We start from the raw sequence: 20,627 nt of genomic DNA on the forward strand, positions 1-20,627 counted from the left end.
AAATGCCGCTCTTTTTTAAAGATTTAACGTTTATTATGCAGTATGTTTTGAGTAAAAAGCAAGACTGGTGAAAATGAAATAAAAGTACAAAAATAAATACACTTTTATAACGATATCACAACTCCACGCGAAATAAAAAGATTAAATTAAATAGGTATAAATACAAAACATCAAGTACAAACCCAAAATCTGGCACTTGTCAAGAGAAAGGCCTCATGAAAGTTAAAAAAAACTGTGCTACGATGTTTTATTACAGGTAGTGGAGGCATGCTTAAAGCAAAAGGGGTTGACGTGACAGCCGCAGGTGGGCAGCCACTGCACTAGCGCTTCAGCTAAACCTATCCCGACATCGACACCTTGCCTATGCTAATAATAAATACAGCACATAAAACATCCTTGGAAAACATCGATCTTTAGCACGGGTATATCAACAGCATGTTTTGTCACCTGTGACACAGGTTACTCCAAATTTTTTCCTCCTCTTGAGGTGTTTTCTACTCCTAAGGAAAGCCGGGAAGCCATACTGGGTGAGTAGGAAGCTTGCCTCGGGCATTTTCTGTATTATGTCTGAAATTTCAGAGAACCACAGTGTTTTGTTTGAGAGGCAGGCCCTCCACCTGGTGTAAACTCCTAAATGTACACCGTTAGAGGAACACACACACACCCGCCACCTAAACTTTCAAAGAAACACCATGGTAAAGAGCCACCGAGCAGTGTCATTCTTCAAAGTGTTCTGGCAGCAATTCTGCCATTTCCCCAAGTATGCAATTTGGGTAACTTACTGATGTCACTAGCTGCAGAGGACAGACTTGGGGGGACATAAAAGCCCCAACTAATGCCACAAGCAAACCAACTCATGCATCACTGCCCATGAAGACTCTCCTCATCCCACCATTCATGTCTCTCTTCCATGCCGACTGTTTAACACAACCAAATTTTCAGTCAGTCTTCTCTTATAACCATGTCAACATGTTACAAAGCCTCCAAAGTTAGGGTGCTGCATTGTACCCATACTGGGGAAGTAATAAAACATAACCCATTTCACATTCCCATTGTCAGTTCTCTACTACTACTGTTACAGAACAAAAGAGTAAGCACTGTGAAGACTTACAGCCAAGCTTTTCTCTCTTGGACTCTGAATGTTAACATCATGTCCCAAGTTCATTACAGTAAGTTACAGAATTCTGCTCCCCTCAACTTGAAGGATAATATCCATCACTAGGAAGACTAAGGTAAAATAAGAGCATGACCTTCTAATGTTATGAGTTTCATAAATACGAGAGTGTGTTTGTTGGGATTTGGTAGGGATTCCCCCCAAAATCATGGTTTCAGTATAAGAGCCTGTTGGATCACAGTAGAAAAGAAACTGCTCAGAAAAACTGCAACTGCCATCAATGAAACGTAAGATCTGAATTATTATTATGGACAATCATTTGTAAGTCTAAAATGGTAAAACAATTAAAATCTTGCCTTCAGAATTTTTTGTAGTACGTACACTTCTCCTCATATTGGCCAAAAGTTATTTCCCTAGGAAAGTGTAGTAAACAGCAAGGAAAAAAAATATCCTAGGACTCTTTCAGCACAGTGGTTTGATCTACCACAGCACAGACATGCAGTTTCGGTTCGTCTGTCTGCCCAGCAGCTGATCTGGATCCACCTCTGTCCAAGTCAGAAACGCAAAACATTTTGGCCATTAGTCCTTTAACTGAGGTAAATCTCATTCATACAGAAAGTACATTCAAAAAGGCTGCTGACAAATTTCACTGATGTAGGAGCTTGGTTTTGTTTGAATTAAGGTGGGTCCCCCCCGTGTCCCCCCCCCCCCCCCCCCCCTTATTTAACTGCTTTAACTTTATGGTATGAAACCAAAAATATATACACACAACTTACGGTGGCAATCATACACAGAAGTTGCAATTCTAAGTAACGCAAAAAGCATATGTCAGACACAAGGATAAGAGCAAGTGAAAAAGTCAACTTAATAGTGCCCTGTGGTGGTCTTTAAATAAACAAGATTATGAATCTTATGTATACACAGTAGTATGAATATATAGTAAGTTTTAACATGCAATTTTTCCACAAGTCTTAGAGCTTCAAAGCCCTTTATTACTTCAATATAATTGTATTATATTGTATTATATTGTATTATCAGTATTATTGTGTCATTGTCTGGAAATGACAACGTTTATAATTTCTAAATATACATATGCGTATAGAAGATGCAGTATTTGAATCAGTACTGAGAATGCCATCATTAAAAAACAGCCATTTTATCCCAGCGAGTGCTGTCGTCTTAAATTGTCACAACATTTGGCTTCTTTCTTTGGGTTCTTCCTGCATATGCTCCTAAAAGTGAAGTAGAAACATTACCATTTCACAATCGGTAGTACCAGGTTTTGTAACAGGATTATCCAACAAAAATAGCTGGAAAAGTTTAAGACAAATATTTTTTAAGCAGTTTAATATATTCAGTGGCTATTTCTAAAATGACTGCTTTCTATTTCTAAAATTACTGTTTTCATAATTTTACATCCAAAATGCCTTACAAGAACTACCCATAGGTTTGAAAGTAACAGCATTTTATAGTATTTCCTTCCTCAAGTAATTCCATCTTTTCTGCTACTCTAAAACATCTACAACTCCGAAGTTTTTAAAAGATAAGACTGTCACATCACCAAGAGATTAATTATGCTATGTACTACTTTTAAACAAAGTAGCAATTAAAAAAAATATACAAGTCAGATATTTTAAATAAATCTTTCCTTTTCCCCAGCTGCCAAGAGACATTTGTAAGTTTCCATAAGTTGATATACACAACCAGAATTAAAAGCGCAGTACGAATAAAGTCATGAGGCAGAGCTCTTATAAAAGGAAAGCTGCTCAAGTATTAAAAAACCCCAATAAATAGATCAGTCTTTCTACATGGAACAAATATATACATACATATATATATTTTTGAAAGCCATATTGTGCTATGCATAGCACAAGTATCTTCCAGTAATAAGGGTTTAGCATTGCAGGCTGCTAAAAACTAGCACAACTCAGCATTTGTTAGGTTCAGGCAATTATTGGAAGTGTCCAGCAATGTGAGCAAACACTTACACAAAGCAGTGACAATCATACCACATGGTGCAGAGCAGTGGAAATGGAAGACAGCCATGGAAAAGAAATAATTACCAGGCAATTAAATGAACGTGACAAAGGAAGTGCCAGTCCTTTTTAGACTCTTCAGTTACTCTTTGTCAGAGTTGCAGTGGTTACTTACAGGTGCCCAAGGGCTACATTCAGCACAGTGCAAAGCAGCTTTGGAAATGCCCACAGAGACCTTACCACAGCAGGGTCCCTCCCATGTGAACACTCGTTTCCCACTAAACAAAAAGGCATTCTCACCAGTGCTGTACCCTTCAGCTCACCTGTGATCTCATGGGACAAACAACCAGGCTGACAGGCACGATGCTTTATTAGTGACTTAACACTACCTCTTCACTCTCCTCAAGTGCACTCCAAGTTCTACAAAAACCTCACATACATAATAGGACAGTAAAAGGAAGTGTAAAAAAACCCAGCAATCTAGACTAAGGAATTGGAAGCCAAATTTTATTAAAAAGACTTAACAGACTTTCTGAATACAATTATCACCCAACCTTTTCCAGTGGCAGAGGAGCAATTACATGAGGCCTCTCCTGCGACATACAATTGACCTGCTATTCATACACAGCAAGTCTGACGTCTTCCTTAAGCGCTGGCCTGAACGCTAACACACTTCACAGCACAAACCACCTCACACGGGCAATCTGCTCCCTGCCCAGCCTGGACAGGCACGCAGGAAAGACCATGCTTGGCCAAGTGCTGCTGCCACCCAAACACCGTGTGCGGCTCATGCCTCATCATTCTTTTCCACACCGCTGACTCAGACTGGGTGGACACCAAGGAGATGAATAGGTCTAGTTGTAGCAGCAGCCTGATCTCAACCACCTTCTAACACAATCAGACCCCATTAAATGCCCTGCCTGGCACAGCTCACAGGCTACTGACTAAACATGTTGGTCCTATTTAAAATACTTTAAATAAAAAATATTTTTTTAAAAAAAATCAACATATAAGACTCTTTAAGGATGTATTAGTTCATACTTTTCTCTTTAGCACAGAACTCTGGAATGAAGGAGTACAAAAGAACAAAAACTAAAATAAGGATTGTCAGCTGATTCCTAAATGAAATGTCTTCTTGCCAGAAAAAGGCAACAATCAGAGTGGTATTAAAGCTACCAAGCACTTTGCAGACAGAATTTAAAACAACAAATCAGAAGAATGGAACAGAAAGAAAAAAAGAGAAGCTAGATGAGTACATCATTGTTTTCTTCTGAGGGTCTGACTCATGTCTAATTTGAATGTATTTATAATCGCAGTATTCTACTCACCCTCTTTCCCTTTTGCCCCTCTAATAAGCACAATTTAATTAGGAGTCAGGGATGAATGAAGACAAACAAATCAAAATATTATGAGTTAGGAGTACAGCAGACATAAATAAATCTCTGCATTACCTAGACCAAGCCACTGCTGCAAGTCTTTGTTTTCTGACATACTCAACTTCTACTTAAAGAAGAGAAGCATAGGCATTTCTTTGGCTTTTTACATTTTCTTTTAAAATTGACTTGAGATTAGAGTTTCTCTGCCTATGGTCTTTCCAAGACAGAACCTCTTGCCTCACTGCAGATGACTTTCAAGGATCTCTCTTGAACAAGACACTTTTATCACTTCCAAAAAACATTTAAAAAAAAACTAACAAAAAAACCCTATTCAACATACTGCCAAGCCTTTCACTATTCGCAGTTTATCCATATATAAAGAAAACCATGTTCTGTTTAAATGTATTCTTCAGGGTTTTTTCATTATCACAAAACTATGGAGATGATTTCTTTCACACCAAGTGTTCCCCATCTAATAATTTCAGAATGCATTTCTATTCATTTAGTGCAACTAAATGAATAGACAACATTTAGTAGTCTACTTATTTATAAAGGAGCATATGGATCTATTGGTATTACACCATGGGAACACGTACAATGTCCAAACACTAAATGAGGTTATGTTGTGCAACCAGAACTAGGCAGCATACAATTGGTTAGATGCATCTGCTTTAAGTTCCAACGCAGCCACCACAGAGGCATTAAATAGCTTTCCAATATTCCACAAATGGCAATAAGGAAAGGCAAAGAGAAATCTAGAGATATCTCAAAGGATTCTTTTCCTTGTCAAGAATCAACTGTCATGACTTAATTATGACTGAGAGAAACTCGGGGACTTACCTAACAAGAGCAGCACAGACTGCCAACACAGAAGAGTTGAGAAAGAATGCTTTAATTGGATGCCTGATGCTGGATGCAAACGTAAAAAACACTGTAGATTATTACGAGCTGAGCATGAATTATATGAGATTGGGGATGGCATCCAAATCTCACATCAGTGCTAAACTTGACACTGACACCACCATTACGTTCCTACTCTTTCACCACCTCTGCAATACTGTCACTGGTAGAGGTCTTGCCTGTTTTGTTGTCCCTGCTCTTCAGCACCTTCATTCACTAGTTAATACCAGATGCAATTTTGCAAACTTGCCAATAAAAACTTGTCTTAATGGCTAGCTCTGGTTGCTAAAATGGTATTGCTCTACTTTATTTTCTTCTTTATATTTCAGAGAGATTATTACTGCTTCTGCTCATTTTTCTTTAGTGCCATTGGGTGCAGCTGAACTGCTTTGCTCCATTTCAGTGGTGACAGTACTGCTGAGAGAAATTGTAACAGAAAAATAAATGAACAAACCTTGGTTCTAATCTCATTGCTTGCTTTTTCATTTTCCTCTCTTCAAACTTAAATGGTACAGATATGTATGCATGGTTATTTACAATACATCCTTCTATGGCCACCTGTCTTGACTTCACAAAGTGCTACAAAAAGCCCAAACACTCCTGCACTAAAACTTACAGACACCCTCTGCCAGCATTGCTCCAGGGCAGTAATAAATAAGAATTTACCTTATAGGACAGGTTTTATGCTTGATAGCTAAATATAATTCAGGTCACTATGGAAAAAAAGTTGAAATCCTACCACATTATAAATTTGCCTTATTGAGCCCCAAAACTCCCAATTTTTGTACTTGACTTCTGGAACTCTTATTTGAGAACAAAGTGTAATTAAGATCTTAAACACTTTTAAAACCTAAAAATCATTTTACCTTTTGATAAATAAAGGTTTGTCACTTAAATTTGTGTAAGATGCTCCATAGTGTTTTATTCCCTTCATACCTGAACAGGCTGGAAACTGAGCGCTTTCATACAATTATCAAACCTTTTTAGTAACAGGTAACCAATCAGTAATCTCTGTATGTATGCACAGGAATACTCCAATTTGAAAACTGGGTCATTATGACTCAAACATTTTGTAAGATGCTACAGTAACACATATAATTTTAGTATGATGACTGGGCGCCCACTGCTAAGTCCGAAACCACCCTTCCTGTCCTTTCTGTAGGCTTCATGTTGAAGACAAGTTACATGTGTCCAGAACTAAGAAGCAAATGACATCAAGGTTCTAATCCAATTCTATTTTGACTACTATTAGCTTCTCAAACAGTTACAGTGAATATATCTGGCAAGCTTGTTTAATGACTGGGCATCTGGTGAGTGAAAGCAAATGAGCTGTGCAGTACATTCTATATCCTGTGTTTATAGAATTTGAAAGTGGATGGTTAAGTTACCAGCACATGTTTGATTAAAGAGATAGGTTAGATTTAAGACATAGCAAAGCAGGTGCACAAGAAAAGGAAAACAACATATTGTCCGTTTACTTTTTCTAGATACTAGTAACTTATTTACTATAAGATCCAAACACCAATTTTCTACACACCTGAAACAGCTTTGTTAGACACTCTGCTCTCTGAGGCCTTCTTTCTATTTTGCTCAACCCCCTTCATTGAGGTCTTAGGGGTTCTAATTAAATATAAAAGAGTTAATAAGTCACTTGCAACAAAGTTTAAAGGCTGTATCTAAAAATATAAAGACACTATCAAACTGTGTTTGGCATGGAAACATTCTTATCGTGTTCCACAGAACCTCCTCCTGAGTACGTGTACAATTCCTACTGATGTTATTATGGTTTACGTAGATAACATTAAATAGGAGGACATCTCCCCATGAACATATTTTTTAAATTCTAGTCAAGAAACTGATTCAGTTCAGATACTGTGGCATTACAGTCTACATTTAAAAATACAGATATTTCATTAAGTGGAAGCAAAGCTTCATGAAATGAATGTTACAAATAGAAATGTTGGAACACAGTGTACATGAAGACAATACACAAGAGGATGAGAACACTAAATATTTTCTTGCAGTATAGGGTAAAACAAAGCTTCATCACACTCTCAACATACTGTGAGAAGCAATTATTTTTACTTTGAACAACAGTTGCACCAGTATGTGTAAATATTATTCAGGAATCACTGTGCTCTTGCACTTCACATTTACTGTCATCTTTAAGACTATAAACATGCTGTGCTCTTACCCTTGTCGGCATAGCAGTCTATGAACTGGGGCATTCTGTCCTTGATTTGGTTGAAGTACACTGTTAAAACACAATTTTTTATTAGTGCTTCTTCCTGTCTTTAAGAAACAAATATCTCATAAGGAATACTGAATTATGCATGCTGTTTCACATTAAAAAAATTCAGAAAGGCTAATGGGTTCTGTAATGCAGACGACATGTAGGCAAAAGTGGCAGGAATTAAAATCCCAGAATAGGATTACTATTTCCACTATTTGAAACATATAAAAAAGCACATCGAGAAAACTCCCTGAACAGTGCCTTGGGTTTCTAGTCATTGATAAGAACATACTGGAAAAAAGGACTGAATTGCTTAAATTTAGTCATTGAAGATTGAACTGTATTAATAGATAGCACTTGTTCAAAACTTTTGGGTAAGCACGGCACAAAAACTGTTTTTCAGAGTTGCCAGGTATCTGACTCTTTACACTAGAAAAAGGTGCAGACAAGCCTCATAGAACAGCTGCTGTCTTCCTGAACAGCAAGTACTGAACCCTGACTTCTGTGATCTAAGCAAACAATCACACAACCTAAGAGCAAGAACTTTACTTCACAACAGAAAGTCACTTCTTGTCTGACAGCTTTCTAAAGATAAGCATATCAATTATTACATGGCAAAGTAAAGGGTGTTAAGAGAAGTAATATGCCAAACAGAAGCTTAAGAGATTCTAATAGTGTATCTCGGAGAAAAACCTTGAACCTGAACACAGAGATTTCAAGCCATCAGTAAATAATTTTTGAAAATAAAATTTCAGAACTGAATCTTTTGTAATTTCTAATGAGCTAATAAAACCATCTCTCAGATCATGCTAAAACAAATTTAATTACTGTCTGTCATATTAGGGGCAGGAATTGAGCTGACTGATGGCAAGTCAGCAGTGCAGATCAAAGAATCTATTACTATAAGGCAGTTCTTCAAAGGCATCCTAATGCAAGTAATCTTCACTCACCGGCTTTCAGGAGATTTTTGTTTTATGATTATTTTTTTACTGGGCATTCCCATTTCTGAAGCCCTAAAGAAATAAAAAGAATTGAAACGTATTTAAATTCTAAAATCATCATTCTAGGTCTTAAACAGAAACAGTAAGAGAAAACCTACAACAGGATCGACATCTACATGTAATACTGCCAGAGCAGCACTACAGATTATCACTTTGTACTCAACAAGCAAGTGTGACACAACCGTTCAGTCCACTTGTGTTGCAGGATAATGCTGGCTACCATGCCCCAAAAAAACTTTTCTACCAATAATGTATCCCTATTGCTACACTCTTTAGAAAGACTGATAAATAACTTGGAGCACTTTTTACAATATATAAAATCAACAATAAACTAAGTGCTCACCCCTGGAATAGAGCACAAATGCACAACGTAGAACAAACGTTTTTCTCCCATACAAACAGTATCTCTTAAGTAAAGAGCGAACTGCTATTGGTAAGACACCATACACCTGAAGACAATTTTTTTATTGATTCTTCCTAGGAGTGGTGTTAGTTTGCAAAAAGCTGTTACTCCAAACACATTTCACTATTTCCAATGCTCCCTACTCATCCTTTGCACCCTGCCCCTGATCACCACAAAGGGAGAACTTAACATACTTCATGTACTTTTTCCTGTCCAGAGACTTCTGTGTAGCTGTTGAAAGTGTTGCTCTCTCTCTTGGGCTCTTTACTTTATCCTAAAAAAGCAAAAGAACCAACAATAATACTAGTTACTCCTCTTATTGAGCTTAACCCTACCTGGCCTACCTCTACTTAAGAGAAATAAAATTTTTAAAAACCCCAAACAACAAAACCAACAGTGTGTTTTCAGTACTAAGTTCACATTCAGGCTAAACTCAAGGGTTTTTTTCTTTTTTAAAACTAAAGGATCTTCCTTATATTACCAGACTAAAAAGGTTTGTGTGCCATAACAAATTCTTGTTATGCACTTATTATTACTTTCATCATGTTTTCCATTCTGATTTTTATACATCCACATATTCAAAGTTTCAACATAATAATCTCCTACTGCACCAACCGCTTTTTTTATATTTCAAGGAAGTTACCTACAGAAGCATAATTAAACAACAATTTAGATTTAAAAAACTTTTTCCTGGGTGAGGAAGAATCCTTAAAAGCAAAATGATACAGTAAAGTCTTAAAACAGTTTACATTCTCTTGAATATAACACACCATTTGCCTGAGCATCTTCTCTTTACGAACTTCACGATCATGACGCAGAATATTCATTCTTTCTGATGCCTCCATCGTAAAGAAGATGTCATAAATGTCATACAGAGCAGCTCGCAGCTGGAAATAATAATTAAAATATTAATAAAATATCCAGTCAAGTTAACATTCCCATGGTTCTGATCATCAAGCTCTTCTTACTTTCAGTCTAAACAAAACACTTGAAAAATAATTTTGAAATCTCTCTTAATGTGTCAGCACAAAAATGGAATCTTCTCTTCACAGCCACAGTTTAAATTTTTTACTTTAAAAAAAGCCACTGTGAAGGTTTTAGATATTTATACTACAAAAGCAGAATGGTTAAGGGGCGGAGGGAAAAAAAAGATTAAATTGAGTCACCTGAGCCATTACTCTTTCATGAAGGGATGCATCTTGTGCTGAAACACTTCCTCTTTTTAACGGAGCTTCAGACTGAAAATTTTTAATGAACTCCATAGTATCCTGGGAAAGACAGTAAAATAAGATTAAGCACCAAGCATGGAGCATAATCCTTCACAACAAAGCAATTCTTACAAAATGTACATGTAGGATATAATATTCTGTTTGACTTGGACCTTATGACATTAGAGCAACGCAGCACTCAAACATGCTCACATGACAGGACATTTCCAAATGCTTCTGAAAGCAGAAAATGCACGATTTCATCTGTCAATTGAAGACAGGAACAACAACAACAACCAGTAGTAGAAACTGAATAATATAAAATGCTGATCTTACTTTTACAGTTTGCTTAAGATGTTTCAGTTTTTCTGTCTGCAAAAGTCTACGAGTGAGAAACCCTTTTGCCACAGCAGTGATCTTATCAAACTTCATTTGTATCTCTGGACTGAAGACCTTAAAAGAAGAGAAGAGTTTTCTAAACGTTTGATTGAAAAAGCAAGAATTACAAATTATTTCTCAAATAACATCAATCATGTGGCATAAGTTTCCAAGTAAGAAACAAGCTGTTGATAAAGTTTTGGCTAGGCCAGAAGTACCCACCATGGTATTAAATTAGCAGAAGCAATATATTGTTATATGATTATTTTGCAAGAAAAATATCCTATACAGTTCTCCTGTGTAATCAAAGTCAATATAGGAATACTACATTGGGGATACTAAACTTTTCTGTGAGATTTATTACTGCACAGCTATTAGAAAGCAACTAGTTTCTTACAAGAACTAGACAGCTTTTTAAACCATAAATAAATCTTTTTTTTTTTTTCCTCCTTACCTGAGTCCACCTAGTTTTGATCCTGTTACTTGGCCTAGACACTGAAGTTTTTATAACTCCACTACCTGATGGACCCCAGAGAAAGAAGGAAGTTTCACTTGTGGAAGCAAAGGCGTTAGGCGTTGTAGCATGAGCAAAACCTGCATGGAAAGCAGAATATACAGTTCAACACAGACTTCTGTCCATGAATTAATGACTATGGGTGCACATACACTCAGCTCAGAGGTAGCAAGCAGCTTTGTTCACAAGGTCAATTATATGCAAGAAGCAACCTGAATATTTCTGATTCATTTCCTAGCAAATTTTGCTAAACAGAAGACAAATCAAAAAATTTCATAGCGTTCTGGAACAGGTGAGAGGTGTCCCATCAGCTATAGCTGTACCTCCTTGCAGTCAAGACCCCTTGGCAGAGCCCCTCTAATGCTTCTACACAAATGAGAATGCCTGGCCCACTGCTGCGCAGCTTCGTGGTGTAAGGGTGAACCTTTTGTGACATGATGCAGACATCCTCGCCTCTGATCTCTGATAAGTTTACTCTTAGCTTGTTTTCCTCAAATATGCCCTATAATAATTATAAAACAAATGCAATACATGGAACAGTAAAAGGATAGCTGAAACCACACTAATTGCCAGCTAGACAAAGACTCAATGCAAATTGGTTTTACGTATGCTGTCAACAGCTGAAAGCAGCAGCTGCCCACACCACATATCCTGACCAGCAAGTGCCCTAGAACAGGAATATTTATCAATACAGTGGGGCAGCCGGTACAGTTAAGCACTAAAGCAAAACATATCACAACATTTAATCTATGTTCTATCCTCTCAGTTTTACCAATGCTGGTTGAGTTTGCATTATGGACTGTCTTCAGCTGGGACTGCACACTTTCCAGCAAGCCACTTTCACTTTTTTTCCTCCACTCCAACTCCATTCTACTGTTAATATTCACTTTGGAAATTTCTATTTCTGTTGTAGCAACCTTCTTTCCTGTCAGCTTTCTCTCCTGCTCTTCCAGTTCCTACAAAAGAAAGAATGAACTCTGGGACTGTTTTTCTAACTCTGTGAAGCAACAGAATATACATTTTAAAATCAACTGCTTCCGAACAAACTGCATTACAACACACATGCCCTTTGCGTAGAATTTTCCTCTTTCTACCTTACCTTCTGCAATTTCTCCTGTTCTTTCTCTTGTTCAGCTATCAGAATCGACAGTTGTTGTGCATGCTGTTCTTCAAGTCTCTTCCTCATTTCTTCAAAGGCCAACATTTTAGTTTTTAAAATATCATCTGAGAAGATACATTACAAAGAATCAAGTATTAAATAAATTTACATGATCTTTGTCACAGACATACATGCTTTTAACAGGAATAACTTGCATCGTCAGTGAAAAAGTACAACCTATTGTGTGATATCAGGTTTCCACTACCTCATCAGTTACTACAGTCCTTCAAAATATCTGCATGCTCATATTTGTGAGATAAGCATGGGAATGGAACAGCATTAACACCATGTAAGCCTTTATTAAAATAAGGACACAAAAAATCTAGCTGTAAGAATAGGATACGTATACTTGCTTGAGTGAATTAAAATTATTTATGCCACTTCAGCTTGATTTGATAGAGACACATACAGATCTAACAGTTTCGCAATTCAGAGAAATTATCCATATAGTGATGTGCAACCCATTAAAAGGTATTTTCTTTTAACTTACATAGGCTATCTTTTCTTTTAGTAGTCTTATTTAGACCTCATAGAATAAGACATAATTTTCTTAGTAAAACTAAATTCCAATTTCTACAAATGGGAAATTAATATTTGTACTGTCAAACAATACCCTTGAGAATAAGTACAGAATTCACAAAACTGATACACAATGTTCTAGCTGATGTTTCCTCAGAAATTGTTTAACCAAGTTACGAGAAACCATTATAATGAGTTTTGACTCCAAGCTACTCCTAAGATAGCAATTACTCCATTCTGTAGCAGTTAAAGATGGCTCAAGTAGCAAGCTGAATTTCTGAATTTGTCATTGGAAATTAGATAAATAATTAAGTTACTGAAAAAAGGTAATTTACAATCAATAAAATTTTAGCCTTTTTATATATATACATACTTACAAACATCAATGACCGTTGAGGTTTTTTCTAAAATATTTATTAACTGAGAAATAAGTTTAAGAAAACCCCTCAACTACAGGAAATCTTTTACCTTTTCCCATAGCATCAGAGGCTGCATTCTTGGTAATGTAAACTGATCCCCCAGGGTATTTCTGTTCTTGCAACCACTGCTTCTCTTGTTCTTCCATTCCAACTGTTAGAATGCAGGGACCGTTTTCTTTTTGGCAGTTGTCGGTGTCTAAATCAAGTCTACGTTTTACCTTTTCAAAATTATTTTCTAGAAACTGCTCGTTTGCTGGGGAAACACTTGGAGTGTCCATCTGCTGTCGCATAGTCTTGCTCTGCATCAGTAGCGGGGATGGGTTTTCTACATCATAAGATTTATTGAGTTCCACTGGGGAGTTACATTTAGCATTTTCTAGCAGAGTGGACGGTTTGGTTTCATTCACAGCTAGAAGCTTCTGTGTTACTGTGGACTGACTGCTGGCAAATGGCTCATTCAACTTTGGAGCTACAATATTAGTACTAGTCTCCACTTTATATGGTCCTCTGCTGTCCATCACTACCTGTCCCTCCACTGTAGCTGACAACGTTCCTTTGCTTTCCAAGTGCCCAAAGGAATGGCGATTCGGTTTGCCAACGCCCAACCCATCACAAGGGCCTGAAGAATTCCTGTTGACACCAGGAACTCTGCTAGGGCAAATCATAGTGAAGTCCACCATGAACTTTGGCACCGATTCAGACACATTATTTTTATCTGCAATATCTTGCATGATTAAATCCATCGCTCTACCCTTGCCTTTAGGACTTAACTCGTAGGCATTCACAGGGTTATTTATAATGATATGTCCCATTGATAAAGGTCTTGGGCGCCTTCGGTGCATTTTAGGGCTCATGCTTGGCTCTGGGCTCGGCAATTTGGCATAAGAGCCTGTGAGGCTCCTGACAATGCTACTGTCACGATCAAACATAGAAGTCTTTTTAAACTCTTCATCTGAATCCGAATCCACCAGTGGGGGTGTTCCAACTCTTGTAGGTATGTCCACTTTAGAAAAACTGGAAAAAGTGGACATACTTGTGTTATTTGTATGAGTAGAGGCACCCTGGAGAAGGGCATTCGATTTATTAAGACTGGGTTTATCAAGTGTCAGAGCAGTGCAACCTCTGCCTGTAGGCTTTGTTCTTTCTTTCACAGAGTCAGATGTTTTAACACCATCATTTTCTTTATCTGAATGACTTTCATTCATACTCCTCTTTGAATTACTTTTTGAGCTACGCTTGGTTTGCTCTTTCTCCATGTACTCTCTAGATTTCTTCATCAGGTTCTGAAGACTCATTACATATGGATCTTGGACTTCCTCGTCTGATGGCGACCCTCCTAGTCCCTGTTGCTTTTGCAAAGCATGTGACGCAAGCTTATTATTCACATGGTCAGGAGATGCAGCCCTTGGACAAGGTATATCTTTTGAGAAGCAACTGTCACTTTGCTTTGAAAAAACATTTTCTTCTGCTGCTTTAACTACTTCTGTCACATTTGATGTCACCTGCCCAGTAGTATCTGATGGCGTAAGTTCTGGTGTCTTTTCAAGCTCTGTGGAACCGTGCCTTTCAGGAGAACAGGAAAAATTGACATCTGATAGAGGCGCAAAGTCAATTGAAGCTTTTGAATCTGAATCAGGGCAAGTATTCTCAGCCTCCTGTGCCTTCACATCACCCACACCAGGTCCTTTCCTGATCTGCAAATAAAAATTGAAAATAATCAGATATTTTTGATGACATCTCAGATTCTTGCAAGCCTCACTTGAATTAAAAAAAAAAAAAGAATGCTATCACCTTAAAATCAATAAAAATTTTCAGTTCAACTGTTACCAGTTTCCTACAAATTACTTACAATACCTTGCTCTCTGCAATGAGAAAGAGATTACTGGAATTAAAATATAGATTTGACTAATGGCCCGTTCAGAAATTTTACTGACACCAAGTATCTGAATGCAAAGATGCTCTTTTCTTCATAAGATAGTCTGAATATAGTTGATTAATTTTATGGCTTTGAATTATCTTGCAAGATCCCTTAAAATATGAAAACCTGTTTATATAAAACTGAAAAATTTCAGCATAGAATTTTGTAAATAAAATTTCATTGTCTAACCTATAGACAGCTAAGAACAAATCAGCATAATTTCTAATAAAGATAGTGAAAATAATTTGTTCACTTCTATACTAATCCAGAGACAATTAAATATGAAGTTTTGTTTGTCAACTACTTGGAAGACAAACTTTATTTAAGTGAGAATTACATGTTACTTCTAGCCAGCATTTGTTTAAAAGGATTTTTACACTACAACTATCCCATAGGTTATCCTGTGTGTTGTGCAAATCAATTATCAAGGGGACACCTTTAGAAAGAAAAAAAAAGCCAACATATTTTTTGTATTGAACATGTTCCTGGTCTGCTCTTCGAATCCCAAGCCAGATGACTGTTGCCATGCACACCCAGTAAACAATGCGAACTAGTAAGGTCTGCCACCTTAGTAACACAACAAATTCAGTGTTAACTGCACTTGTTTAAGCAACAGGTTAATTTAAAGACTGTATTACAATTGTTTCAGCGACAAATAATACCACTTGATTAGACATATTTAATACTCTTTCAATTTAAACCTCTATTAAATTCATCATTGAAGCAGCAAAGAAAAAACAGTTGCAGTAAAATTATAGAGCACACAACAGAACTACAAGCTGTTGCAAAGATTATTTTAATTCTGTAATCATAAGGTTGAATATAGGTTATTTTCTGATTAAAACATAAGCTTGCAAATAAAGCAAGCTCTAATATCACGGGTTTTGTTCATTTATTTTTACAATCTAGTTGTTTCAAACATAGTTTGAACATAGTTACAAAAGCAAGTCAGTCATCTGGTGTGGTCTGGCTTTTGCATACACCAAAACAAGCAGTGAAAAGCAGGTCCCATGTGTTACACTGAATATAGATATAACCACCAAATCATCAACTATCTGGTCATATAACATGAAATACTAGAAAATACTGCTTCTGGAGAGTTAACCGCTATTAATTCCATGTTTACATAAACCCCAGCACCTTCCCAAAATATGTGTAAGTAGAGGTTTTCTGTAAAGCTGCAGGGCAGTTCAGTTTTGGACTAACACTACCTGCACATTTTCTAGAATCTCCTGAACACGATCCAATAAAGCTCTTTTCCGGCAGTTCTGTCTCCAGGTCTCTAGGTCCAGTGCTTTCTGTTTATATTGCTGTATTTCCTTTTTCTTTTCAAGGCTAAGCTGCAACCCATAGTGTAAGAAACATGGTTTATTTCACTAAATGCAAATTTCAGTACAGAATTACATAAATAAATTAGAAAGAAAAACAATAGAACAAAACAGAACAATCACCGAAGTCAAGACTTTATGCATATTTTAAATGCCAGCTTCTTTTTAAGCAATTTTTTTTTTAAATGGAAGATGCACAAAATGCCTTCTTGGCAAACGTGTAAATGAACATTTATTTAAAAGGTCATTTATAAAAAAATTTGCATTAACATTACAGGCTACAGTACCAACTTCAAATGACAAAGACTCTGTAGGACGTCTTTCTCAGTCCTCTATGGAAATGGGAGGTTTAGAGCCCCCTGTCACCAATCCTCCTACTCCCACCCAAACTATCAAGCTCTTAAGGAGGACTAGCTCGCACTTGCCCTCTTGAACCAGAGGTGAATTTCACAAGACAGAAATATATGCAAGCAGTCCTCTGGATCCTGTTAAGAACCAGAATCTGAGAGTCTTCCAAGTTACTACTTTAAAACATTAAAATATGTAGTTTGGATAAAAGTCAAAATTACATCTACAAAAATTGGTTTCACAGAGTTCTACAAAATGAAATAGTCTCAAGTTGAAATATGTATTCCTCCTATGAAACCTTAAAATATCCACCCATTTGTAAATGAAGAAAATTACAATATATCATTTAGTCTCCAATGTATATTTATATCATGATTATTGAGTATTCATGTTAAGAGAGTCTCTCCATTCATACTTCCCACCACTGAAGGAAGTCAGCTGCATTATTGCACAAACTACCAACAGACTTCTGTGTGGCTCTGTTTGCATTAAGCACAGAATGACTTACCATAATTGATGAACCTGCAAAATACATTAGAGAAAAAGCTGCACACACATACAAGAGAGACATTTACTTGAAAGCTTTTTAACTATCTCAGCATTTCCTATTTGCACTTTTTTTTTTTGACACTGTTAAACAAACTCATGTGTTCAGTATTTGGAATGTCAATATGATTCTACATGAAATTAAGCCCAGCAGTAACATTCATCTGTTTAATACCACAAACACAAGGGAAGTTTTAACTCTCCTTGTGAAGATAATAAATTTCAAGAAATTAAAGCCAATGTAGTCAATGTGGAAAAAAAGTACATTTTCCCACTTTACTTTGTAAAATTAAGGCTAGGAATGCTTAGAATACACTAAGCAGCAGGCCAGACGATACCTCACACTGAGCTGTACCTTCAGTAGAATCATTACATGTGGATGGACATCAAAGCTAGTACCAACAGCATAGTTAGCAGAGAAGAAAAAAAAAACCAAACACCATCACCCCTCAAAAACCCCAACCTTACCAGAGGGGCAAGCACAGGTACTCCATGGAATTGAATGAGGGAGATATTTTTGTGTGGAACAGTGAAAGATATTTCTCTTTTTATTGCCTCTTCTTGGATTCTGGAAAGATGCTTCTTACAGAATACTTCATAGTCCTCCATCTTCATGTTAACTAAGCAGCAAAGAATAGTAAGATGTAGTTTCAATACCATGAACGAAAAATAGCATGACAACTGGTTCTGTAAGACTATATTCTGAGAAGCAAATTATACATTAGAAAACTTAATCAAGTTCCCCTTCTTCCTATCATTAGCAAAAGCTGCAAAACTGTTTTGTTTTTTCCCCCCATATAAAAATAAAATCTGCATACATGAGCAAAAAAGATGACCACAGGTACAGAAGAAAGCAAGTATTAGGATGATCAGGACTTGCAAAACTACGCATGCTACAGATAACCTTAACGATTTCCATCAAAGACTAAACCTTTAAGGTCTCCCACGATAGATCCTATCAACTGTAAAAAACCCAATAAATAAAACTGCGGCAAATTGGAAAAATAAAAGAATTAAGCTAGTATTAAAGCAATACCAGCCTTTATATTTAGGGCGCTGGAAGGAATTTGTGTCGCACTCCCGTGAGCCTCCTCCTCGACATGTCCCTGTACGAGCAGACGCGGACACCTCCACCAAAACATACATTACAACCTTGTTTCCTTAAAGAGCCTACATATCTCACACTGCCCATCCCTACCGGCGTAAAACCGACAGCCAAGCGCCACCGGCAAGGCCTGCTAAAGAGCTTTTGTTCCCCTCGCACACCGCTTCGGCCGATCACTGCCCTCCTCCCGCCGGCTGCCGGGGCACCGAGCGCTCCTCAGGCCGGGTCGCCTCTCCCCTCGGCCGCCCGGCCCACCCCCGCCTCCGGCAAGCAGGCGGCCCCGGCGGGGCCGGGGCCTGGGCCCCGCGGCCCTCCCTGCCCGGCGCCCCCGCGTCCCCCCCGCCGGGGCACGGCCCCCCGAGCCACCCGGTACCTACGCGGGGCTCGGAGCCCCGGCCCGGCCGCTGCCCGCCGCCGCGCACCCCGGGCGCCGCCCGCCGCCTCCCGGCCCCCGCCCGCCGGGCCGCAGCACTACGAGGCCCAGCGCGCACCGCGGGCCCAGCGCTCCTCCTCCGCGGGGCGGGCGCTGCCCCTCCCGGGCCGGGCGCTCAGGAAAGGCCCTGGCCGTGGGGCTGGGGTGGGCCAGGGGTCGGGCTGCCCAGCGCTCAGCCCCGCGGGACAAATCCGGCATTTTCGGGCGAGCTCCCGGGCAAAGGTAGCGCCGGTTTTCAGAGGCACGAGGTGGGGCTGAAGGCCACCACGGTGCTTCGCTCCCCAGTGACGCCCACCCAGGCCTCCAGGGCGTTAGCACAGGTGGAGTCTACCTAAAGTCCTGGTTCTGCCTTATCACATTAAATACCATATGGCTGTGCAGCCCTGTGTAGGCAGGGCCACAGGTGTGCCGCCAGCAGGTATCGCTCTCACTGGACACGCTGTGATGAGAAAGATAAACATGAGAACTTGTTAATATGCTCTTTGATGAAAGCACCACGGTGTCACCATGGTCACCCTATCCCTCTGGCTGGGGCGGCAGCCAGCTGCTGGTCCCACAGGACTAGGTCACCCTCACCCACCAGGCTGGCCAGGTGGAAAACACATGCTTGCCTACCAGCACTTGGCCCAGACGAAACAAATTTAAATTTATGGAACCATCTAGTTTCCAGTGAGCATTTAGAGACGTTAAAGCTGGTGTTCTTCTTTCAAAAGAACCCAAGTCCTTCATCTGTTTTCTCTTCAGTGTATTAAATATTATTGAGGGGTTTTTTAAACCATCTTTAATCTCAACAAATGCTGTCGTTTATCAAAAGATTTTTAAATACCTTAGACATTCCATTATTTATTATGTTTCTGCACACATATGTCTGAATTTTCTTCAAAAACACCTGGCAGAAGCACAAAACTACAGAGAGAAAAGAGTATCTGAGATGCTCACAGTCAGCTGGGACAATATGGGACAAATATTTACCCCACCTATTTCAATAAATAAATAAATAAAGCTTAAAAGATTGCTTGGTGCCTGTTCCACTTTTGGTTGGCAAGAATTATACACATACAAAAAAAATTACTCAAAATCCTCATTTATATTAGCACAAACTGCTATTTCCTCTGCTTCACTATTCTGTTTCTAGACTGAACAACCACAGATTCTTCAGCCTTCACCAAAATCCCAGTCTTGTTGCTCTTTCCTCTGGATTCTTCCCAGTTGTTCACACTTCTGTCACACACAGTGACACACGGAAGGTACCCCCTGCACGGTGCCCGCTCTCCAAGCAGGGGACACGGGGGTCCCCGCCACGGCCTTTGGCATCTCGGCCCTCCCCGCTGCCTCAGCATTTCGTCTCAGGTTTAGCTTGTAAGCAGGCACGAATGGCTAAATTAGCTGCATAATACACATAGTAAGCTATATAACGCATACACTATATAACACTGTATATAGAAATGCGATAATTACGTGGGAAAAAATTACTGCTAATATTACACTTCTAGTTAGTTTGCTGGCATACCTGGGAAAAAAAACCTTTGCGCTCTGCAGACACACAGATCTCCCGCGACTGTCTGGGCAGCGGTACCTTTCCTTCGGTTAACACCCCTTATTCTTCCCGCGCCATGTTTTATGGTCAATAACCCCCGTTTTCCTGCGGCACCCGCCCCGAGCGCACCCCAGGCGGTTTGGGCCCCTGCCGCGCTCCGCCGCCTCCACCCGCCCCTCAGCGCCGGCCGGCGGGCGGGGCAGCTGCCACGC

At 38.9% G+C, this 20,627-nt stretch overlaps 1 protein-coding gene across 6 annotated transcripts; it reads right to left on the minus strand.

The window, feature by feature from the left end:
• Window positions 1–9: 9 nt before the first annotated feature.
• CCP110 (centriolar coiled-coil protein 110) lies at window positions 10–20,504 on the minus strand. Of its 6 annotated transcripts, none has more exons than XM_027810092.2 (16): window positions 20,389–20,504; window positions 17,809–17,960; window positions 16,330–16,458; window positions 13,250–14,894; window positions 12,203–12,327; window positions 11,876–12,059; window positions 11,044–11,183; window positions 10,548–10,664; window positions 10,170–10,271; window positions 9,774–9,890; window positions 9,198–9,277; window positions 8,550–8,612; window positions 7,561–7,620; window positions 6,904–6,986; window positions 5,307–5,375; window positions 10–2,346 (listed from the first exon to the last, which is right to left on the minus strand). In XM_027810092.2, the coding sequence occupies exons 2-16, from the start codon at window positions 17,953–17,955 to the stop codon at window positions 2,294–2,296; spliced, it is 3,114 nt and encodes a 1,037-aa protein (XP_027665893.2). In that variant the 5' UTR covers window positions 17,956–17,960; window positions 20,389–20,504; the 3' UTR covers window positions 10–2,293. The 6 variants fall into 6 exon arrangements, with proteins under 6 accessions (XP_027665893.2, XP_055564953.1, XP_055564952.1 ...); XM_055708978.1 differs by lacking the exon at window positions 20,389–20,504 and adding an exon at window positions 19,210–19,471; XM_055708977.1 differs by lacking the exon at window positions 20,389–20,504 and adding an exon at window positions 18,819–18,968.
• Window positions 20,505–20,627: the final 123 nt, after the last annotated feature.

This window comes from Falco cherrug, chromosome 4, assembly GCF_023634085.1.
Source record: "Falco cherrug isolate bFalChe1 chromosome 4, bFalChe1.pri, whole genome shotgun sequence".
Lineage (NCBI taxonomy): Eukaryota > Metazoa > Chordata > Aves > Falconiformes > Falconidae > Falco > Falco cherrug.